The sequence below is a fragment of the Sus scrofa genome, chromosome 1, assembly GCF_054392235.1.
Source record: "Sus scrofa isolate SSC_HxYL_T2T_F1_AM1 chromosome 1, Sscrofa_HxYL_maternal_Yorkshire_Landrace_v2.0, whole genome shotgun sequence".
NCBI classification, from domain to species: Eukaryota; Metazoa; Chordata; class Mammalia; order Artiodactyla; family Suidae; genus Sus; species Sus scrofa.
Genome location: NC_139383.1, coordinates 92,311,163 through 92,320,465, shown reverse-complemented (window position 1 = coordinate 92,320,465; position 9,303 = coordinate 92,311,163). Strand labels below are relative to the sequence as shown.

The window sequence follows — 9,303 nt, the reverse complement described above, 5'->3', positions numbered from 1 at the left end:
TGGTTAGAGAAGGGAAATCTGTAACTGGAATAGATAGTTTTAGTTATTCATGTCTCTAACTTGCACTGTAGTCATAGCATATTTCTTAGGAAGGTAGTGAAAATGGTGTGTTTTCCATCTTTTCCCTTTCATTTGATTGATTTCCTTAATGTAAACCATCACAGTGAACTGTTGACTTAGGGATAAAGGGACAAAATAGTTAAAGAGATTGCCTCCTGGTTCTACTTTCCATTCTGCTGTGGAAGCTGTGTAGAAAATCTAGTTGGGGAGGGCTTATGTCTAATACAAATAGAGAGTGGATAGGTGTGCTGAAGAGCAGCTTTCCTAAAGGCGTGCTTTTCTCCAGAACAGAGACTATACTGGGGAAAGCAGAGCTCTGGAGGCGCTGATGAGTTTCGTATTGTTTTGTCCAGAAAGGTGTTTTCTTAGCAGTCAGGCTGCCCAAGTATTTAGGTCTTCAGGTCAGACTCCCCATTTGCTGGCAGAGTGAATGGGCACCAGCTGTAGTTGATGAGCTGGAATAAATCTTAAAAACTTATTTTTTTTTTATTATTTTCCCACTGTACAGCAAGGGGGTCAGGTTATCCTTAGACGTATACATTGCAGTTACAGTTTAAAAACTTATTTTGAAGCAGATTGTTTCTTTGGAAGTGAAGGCAAGTTGTTTACTAAATGGAACTTGTACTTCCTGCTAAAGGTCTGAGGTTGTTTTTGCTCCATGGTTTTAGTTTTAGTTTGATTCAGTCAAATTTAGTTTAGTTCAGCTAGGACTAATATAGAATAATTTGGAAATAAATTTTATTCTTTAGACCAGGGATGAGCAAACCCTGAACTAAAGACCAACTACAGCCCAACACCTGTTTTTGTGTATTAAGTTTTATTGGCATACAGTTGGTCTCATTAGCTGGTGCTGACTCTGGCTTGCAAAGCCTGATATACTTACTATCTGGCCCTATATAGAAAAAGTTTGCTGATCCCTGTTCTATACTAATGCAGGTACTTTTTTTTCCCCAGTGTTTTTGTGCTTGTATGTGGCATAAACTGCTGCTAATTCCCTGAATTATTGTTAACTTAAAATATTTCAGTATCTTCTATCATTCTTTTTTTTTTGGGTGGAGGGTGCAGTGGTCAAGGAATAGCTACTTTTTTGAGAAAGCCAGCAGTTTAAGTAGGTGATAGACTAGTGTCCCAAAGAATCATCTTAACCAGAGTCAGAATTCAGGCTGCTTTTATACCAAAAGAGGAGGAGGTTGTGGTTGGTTTTTGCAAACTTCTTGGTGTGGGAATCCTTTGTTCTTGCAGCTTTTGGCAGTGGGCCTTGTCACCTGTTCCTATAAACTTCCAACAAGACCAATGCTACTCAGTTCTGCAACTTTTTATCTCTTTGTGAATGGAATAGTGTTATACTTTAAAGGTCAGAGTCTTGAGAATGGTCTGCCCTGTAGAGTTCAGGCTATAGGCAACATTCTTAACTTGTTCTTCTACCATTCTTGATTATATATTTTGTAAACAGTTTTTAATGCTTTTTATTTTTTCCATTATAGTCGGTTTACAGTTTTCTGTCAATTTTATACTGTACAGCAAAGTGACCCAGTTATACACACACACACACACACACACACACACACATACATTCTTTTTCTCATGTTATCCTCCGTCATGTTCCACCACAAGTGACTAGATATAGTTCCCTGTTCTATAGAGCAGGATCTCATTGCTTATCCACTCCAAATGCAATAGTTTGCATCTATTAACCCCAAGCTCTCAGTCCATCCCATTCCGTCCTCCTCCCCCTTGGCAACCACAAGTCTCCTCCAAGTCCATGAGTTTCTTTTCTATGGAAAGTTTCATTTGTGCTGTATATTAGATTCCAGATACATGTAAAAATATTTTTAAACCTAAACTCATTGTGAAAATTGGTATGGCCGATTGTGTAATGACCATATGTTCAAAATGACAAAACTCATTTCTACTTTTCAAACCCCTTGGACAGTAAAATAATTTATTTCCTGATTTTCACTTCTCTGCTTATAAATACCCTGGAAAACCTCATCTGGTATAAAGGACATTGTCAACACTCGATTAAAAAATGATTTCTTGATTTATTGGAACAATTTAAGTGATAGTGGAAAGAAGCACTTTCCTTCTACTCTTCCTTCAGTTTTCCATGATAGCTGACTTATTCCACTTCCTGATGGTCATGTCCTTTCATATTCAGGGAGAGGGTTAAAACTACTGCATGGGTCATTTGATGGATGAATGTGCCTCCTCAGGGTAGTCTGATTCTACTCATGAGAAGGTTATTTGAGTTTTTTACAGGAGATGCTATATAATAACTGAGGCTGATCTGATGAGCCCATAAGAACTGGCCTGAGGACAAAAAGTCAATTCATTCATTCATTTATTCATAGTTTCCTTCAACAGACCTTGAAGGCATGCTTAACTAGGTGCTGAGCCCCTTGTGACTTCACGGTCTGTTGCAGGTGATGGACACACAGTGGATACTAACACATTAGGTAAAGTGATTGAGTTATACACAGGCCTTATGGGAAAGAAAGTGCCTGAGTCCAGCTCCAGCAGCCAGGGTGTCCCTGCAGGGATGGACAGTGTCGGCGCTTGCGCCTCTTTGTCCCTTCTTTCAGGGCGCTGGACTGCTCAAATTTTATTAGCATAAGCAGCAGTTTATATAGACAGCTTAATTGTAACTTACATTACAGTGCTTAGGTCATATTTTTAAAGGTTAAACTTTTAGATTACATGGTACAGTAGATATACATTGTGTTCTAAGGCTCTTAATTAAAACAGATACAATACATCATGTAAAACTATAATGGGTACAAAACATCATGTGAAAAAAACATTATATGAAAAGAAGGCGATTCGGTACAAAACGGTACAAAACGTTTTGTGGTTACTTTTAGCAAGCACCACCTGTTACTGTTTTAAGCTAATCTTTAACAACTAGAAAGGTCACGAGCACAAGAATTTACAAAAATTCATTTTTTAGATTAAAGCTTGGGGTACTATCTTCAAAGTGTTATGGTCAGGGGACAGTATGAGAAAATATATATATATATTTTTTGTCTTTTTTTTTGCTATTTCTTTGGGCTGCTTCTGCGGCATATGGAGGTTCCCAGGCTAGGGGTCGAATCGGAACTGTAGCCGCCGGCCTACGCCAGAGCCACAGCAACGCAGGATCCGAGCCGCGTCTGCAACCTACACCACAGCTCACGGCAACGCCGGATGGTTAACCCACTGAGCAAGGGCAGGGACCGAACCCGCAACCTCATGGTTCCTAGTCGGATTCGTTAACCACTGCGCCACGACGGGAACTCCGGAGAAAATATTTTTTATATCAAAGCAACTTAATTTCCTAAAACTTAAAAGCCTCCTACAAAATTCATGAAAAGTAAGATTATTATGTTTTTCCATCAAGAATAATGTATGTCTAACCTATTCTAACCTATTGTACGTTCCACAATTACCTAACTCTAAAACCTATTCATACTTGTAACAAACTAATGAATACTTTGTTTGTACCTACATTGGATCTGAATAGGGGGAATTCAACCAAGGTGAAGCTCTTATTATTTTATTACTGTTCCAATTTTTTGTTGTTCCAATTTTATTGAGTCACAAAACAATATAGGAAAATAACAAAGAATAACAAACAAATAACAGGAAATATTGAATAATAAGTAAATAACAAGAAAGACTGATTTTTCCAAGAAGCGATTTTTATTCTTGCACTGCTGTGCAAAGCCTTCATTTTGTTATTGTTGCCGTTGTTGTCAGGTTAGCAGGTGAGCCTCATTATTTTTAGAACTTGCTCTGGGAACTGTGCCACCAGGTTAAGCCCTTTTCCCATTTCTAAACCTGCCCTCGGAACTGTGCCGGCGGGTAGGCTTTTTTTCCTCGGTTAGGAACCCTGCCTTCGGAACTGTGCCATCAGGCTAGTTCCCTTCCTCGGCCTCCTGCATCTCCTCGGCTCCCTGCAGGGAAGGACATATAACCCAGTGTGGGGAAGGCCATCAAGAAAAGATCCCCAGTGGAGGCTAAAATCCAGATAAAGATGTCAAGGACCTTCTGTTGAACATACAGGTGGAGGTGTCCAGAGATAGATTTGAGTCTGAATCTCTAGCTCAAGGGATGGGCCAGAGAGAAAGATTTAGGAGTCTTTAAATGTGGAGATGGTAGCTAACACCCTGAGAGTTGGTGAGCTCACTCAAGGGAAGAGTATTGTTCTGAGAATGAGAGAGGCCAACATGTCAGGATCAGAAAAGAGGATCCTTAAGGAAACAAAGAAGGAGACAGAAAGATACTTAAGGGTACCAGAAGAGCAGAAGGTGTGACATGTTTTATAGACTGAATGAAGGAGAGGGGATGGTAAAGAGAGATAGAAAATCTGGGAATTGTAGGGATGATGAGTAATATAGGATACAGGCAGGGAGAATTCATTTCAAATATAATCTCATGTAATTTACTTATGCGTTAAACAAATACTTGCCTAAAAATTGGTTTCAAGGCTATTTAAAGGAGGCCCAAATAAACTAGGTGATTTTCCACATTTGTCAAAACTAGCCATTTTAATCTAATATACATATCCTTTGAGCCCTTTTTTTGGTACCAGGCACTCTGTTAGATTGGCACCTCAAAGGATAATAAATGGTCCAACATGAACCTGGTCCTTGAAGAACTTGCAGCAAGATAAGCCCTATACCTAAATATTTATGCTGTAGGGTATAAGTGACAAAGAAAAAAGGACTGCCATGCACTGGGGCAGAGATGTGACTTTTCCGTTGGGAATTCAGGGAAGCAGCAATGTTTGACCTAATCTTGAAAGATGGGTAGCCGTGGAAGTGTGGGTGAGTCGAGTGAGGAGAGAATAACACAGAAGCATTGTACACGGAGCTCCAGGCAGGTCAGCCTTGCGTTAGCCCTGCAGCTCTAGATTGACCCTCTGAGGCTGAGGGCTGTGACCTACCTTCACAGAGCCTCCTGTGATGTTTTATATGTACACTCACTCAGTGTTTGCTGTAGGAAATTGACAAACAGACCACATCATTGTCACATTGCTGGTTCCACACCCTTCCTGGACCAACCTCAGGGCTAAAGCAAAAAGCAACTTACTGAAGATTAGATTTCCTATGTCAAACAGTAAAGCAGTATTACAGGTAGATTGCCTTCTTGATTTTATTTTTGAGGATGACAAATTAGAATTTATAAATGAATCAGAGACATATAATTGATAACATTCCTATATATGACAAGAAAACACTTTAAGATAATAGTTACAGATGTGGAGATTCTATTTAAAAAATTTTTTTTTTATTATAGTTGATTTACAATGTTGTGTCAATTTCTACTGTACAGCAAATTGACCCAGTTATACATACATATATATATATATGTATGTATATATATATACACACACACATTCTTTTTCTCACATTATCCTCCATCATGTTCCACCACAAGTGACTAAATATAGTTCTCTGTGCTATACCGCAAGAACTCATCACTTATCCTCTCCAAATGCAATGGTTTGCATCTACTAATCCCAAATTCCCCGTCCATCCCACTCCCTCCTCCTTCCCCTTGGCAACTACACTTCTGTTCTCCATGGTCATGAGTTTGTTTCTTTTCTGTACATAGGTTCATTTGTGCTGTACAAATATGGAGATTCTTAAAGACTTTGATCGACACAGTTTCTTTGGGATCTCCTATAAATGACAACAAGGAAGCCAAGTTTTAGATGATTATTATTATTTTACTCTTTTTCCTTTCTCTTATGACTCATTACAGGATATTGAATATAGTTCCTTGTGCTGTACAGTAGGGACCTTGGTGTTTATCAATTCTGTGTGTAAGCATCTGCTGGTCTCAAACTCTCAGTCCAACCCTAACCATTCCCCTCCCCTTTAGCAACCACAAGTCTGTTCTTCATGTCTGTGAGTCTGTTTCTTTTGTAGATAAGTTCATTTGTCTCATATTTTAGATTCCAGATATCAGTGATCATATTGTATTTGTCTTTCTCTTTCTGACTTACTTCACTTAGTATGAGAATCTCTAGTTCCATCCATGTTGCTACAAATGGCATTATTTTGTTCTTTTTTATGGCTGAGTAGTACTCCATTGTGTATGTGTCCCACATCTTCTTAATCCATTCATCTGTTGATGGATATTTGGGTTGTTTCTATGTGTTGGCTATTGTGAATAGTGCTGCTATGAACATAGGAGTACATGTATCTTTTTGAATTTTAGTTTTGTCTGGATATATGGCCAGGAGTGAGATGGCCAGATCACATGGCAATTATGTTTTTAGTTTTCTGAGAAACCTCCATACTGTTTTCCATAGTGGTTGCACCAACTTGCATTCCCACTAGCAGGGTTCCCTTTCTCCACCCCCTCTCCAGAATTTGTTATTTGTAGACTTATTAATGATGGCCATTCTGACCAGTGTGAGGTGGTACCTTACTGTAGTTTTGATTTACATTTCTCTAATAATTAGTTGAGCATCTTTTCATGTGTCTACTGGCCATCTGTATGTCTTCTTTGGAGAAATGTCTATTTAGGGCTTCTGCCCTTTTTTTGTTGTTGTTGTTGTTATAATTGTTATTTCATTGTATGAGCTGTTTGTATATTTTGGAAATTAAGCCCTGTAGTCATATCATTTGCAAAGATTTTCTCCCATTCTCTGGTTGTCTTTTTGGCTTCTTATGGTTTCTTTTCCTGTGTTACGCAGTTATCTTGTTGGCATGTAAGTAGTTACATTTGTCTTATACTTTGAGATGAACTGTATCCTTCTTTTGAGATTAAAAAACTAACTTGGTGTACAGTTTATTTATTAAAATTTTATTTATTTTTTATTGAGGTATAGTTGATTTGTAATATATTAGCTTAGGTTATGCACTGTAACTATAGATTAAACAAGAATGATTTTTTAAAAAGTTAATCTGTGTATTTGCTTTGTAAGCTTAGGGAGTCAGAATTGGAATAGACATTTGTGGAACTTCTTAACTATTTTGAAGGGGTTCTATTTAATGTGTTGCCTATGATTTAGAATGGACATAGAAATATGAGGAGTTGAAGAAAAAAGAAACTAGGCTACACATTTTCTTGTTGATCTCAGAAACAGGAAATAATGATATGTTAAAATAGGGTAGAGTGTATTAAGAGTTATGGTAGAAATTAGAAGGAATTAGAAGGATAAAAAGTGTTAGTTTATGATAATTTGTTATCTTTGATGTTTTAAATATCTGATTAATGTGTAACTTTATTGTCTCCATTAGTTGGCTTTGATAAGGATATAAACCAAATTTGAAGTTATTTCCTGTTAGTTTGACATGTGTTATCATTGCTGCATAAATTCCTAAATTACCTAATTATTTTGGTCTCATTTCACAAAAGATGGAAGTCAGATTAAGGAGTTTGTTTCAGTGACATGCAGACCATTGAGATAGGTCTTACATTAGTGAATTGGCAAGAAAAACTCATTAAATCTCAGACTTCATGTTGCAAATCACTGAAAATAAACTTATACAGGTTAAGGTAAATCATTTTGTTCATTAAATCATACATGTAATTTAAAATTTTTTCTAAATTTTTTTGTGAGCTAAACAAGCAAAATAATTAAATAAGAACTCATTATTTTCTTGTCTTTTTTTTCTTCCTCCCAATAGGACCAGACATATTATCAGTCGTTTCAGGTTTCAGAATATGGTAAGAGTTCTTCAACTTATTTTGAAGGAAAACACATTTATTGCTTTCCACAGAGATAAGAGAAATTTCTGAGAGATGGATTATTTAAAGCAAAAACCCAAATGGAGGTAAAATCCTGGTGTTTCTTATAGGTGTAAACATTTTTCTTGGTAAAAGTTCATTATAAAGAGGAGTAGGAACAAGATTGCCAGTAGTTGTGTTATTCTGATCTTTATTTATTTATTTATTTGCTAACTTTATTTATTTTTATTATTTTTTTAACCTTGGTTAATTGAAAAAAATTTTTTTAATCGTCATTTCCCCAATACAGTTTTTTTTTCTACTGTACAGCATGGTGACCCAGTTACACATACATGTACACTTCTATTTTCTCAAATTATCATGCTCTATCGTAAGTGACTAGATATTGTTCCCAGTGCTACACAGCAGGATCTCATTTTTAATCCATTACAAAGGCAATAGTTTCTATTAACCCCAAGCTCCCCAACCACCCCACTCCCTCCCCCTCCCCCTTGGCAACCACAAGTCTATTCTCCAAGTCCATGATTTTCTTTTCTGTGGAAAGGTTCATTTGTGCCTTATATTAGATTCCAGATATAAGTGATATCATATGGTATTTGTCTTTCTCTTTCTGACTTACTTCACTCAGTATGAGAGTCTTTAGTTCCATCGATGCTGCTGCAAATGGCATTATTTCATTCTTTTTTTATGGCTGAGTAGTATTCCATTGTGTATATATACCACATCTTCCGAATCCAATCATCTGTTGATGGACATTTGGGTTGTTTCCATGTCTTGGCTATTGTGAATAGAACCACAATGAACATGTGGGTGCATGTGTCTTTTTTAAGGAAAGTTTTGTCTGGATATATGCCATAGAGTGGGATTGCTGGGTCATATGGTAGTTCTATGTATAGATTTCTAAGGTATCTCCATACTGATCTCTATAGTGGTTGTACCAGCTTACATTCCCACCAACAGTGCAGGAGGGTTCCCTTTTCTCCACACCCTCTCCAGCATTTGTTATTTGTGGACCTATTAATGATGGCCATTCTGACTGGTGTGAGGTGGTATCTCATGGTAGTTTTGATTTGCATTTCTCTAATAATCAGTGATGTTGAGCATTTTTTCATGTGCTTGTTGGCTATCTATACATCTTCCTTGGAAAAATGTAATCTTTTTAGAAAACTTTTATTTTGGCTGCACCCATGGTTTATAGAAGTTCCTGGGTCAGGGATCAAATCCAAGCCATAGCAGTGACTACATTGGATCTGGATCCTTAACGATTAAGTCACCTGGGAACTCCGATCTAGTTTTTTTTCTAGTCTTTTTCTTACGCACTTTTTTATCTAGTCTTTTTCTACTTTGTTGTATTTGTAATATATTTAAAATTTTGTGCAGTGTTTTTTAAAGCATCACCTCAGTTGTTTTCCATATTTCCATTAGCTCAGCTCTGGTAAAGACAGGCTTTAATTAGTAAACCCTTTTCCTGCGGGTGCCATGTTCATAATTTCTCAGTTGGAAACATAGATGTAAACAAGGTGACCCAATTATTTTGTTGGTAGATGAGGAGGGAAACTT

The 9,303-nt window shown here is 37.2% G+C and overlaps 1 protein-coding gene across 1 annotated transcript in view; it reads left to right on the top strand.

The window, feature by feature from the left end:
• The window catches only part of CD109 (CD109 molecule), a 159,516-nt gene that overhangs the window by 54,532 nt on the left and 95,681 nt on the right, over positions 1-9,303 (top strand). Inside the window, exon 6 of the mRNA XM_001927545.7 lies at positions 7,683-7,722. Within this exon, the coding sequence (XP_001927580.3) occupies positions 7,683-7,722 (40 nt within the window). The remainder of the gene's footprint in view (positions 1-7,682; positions 7,723-9,303) is intronic.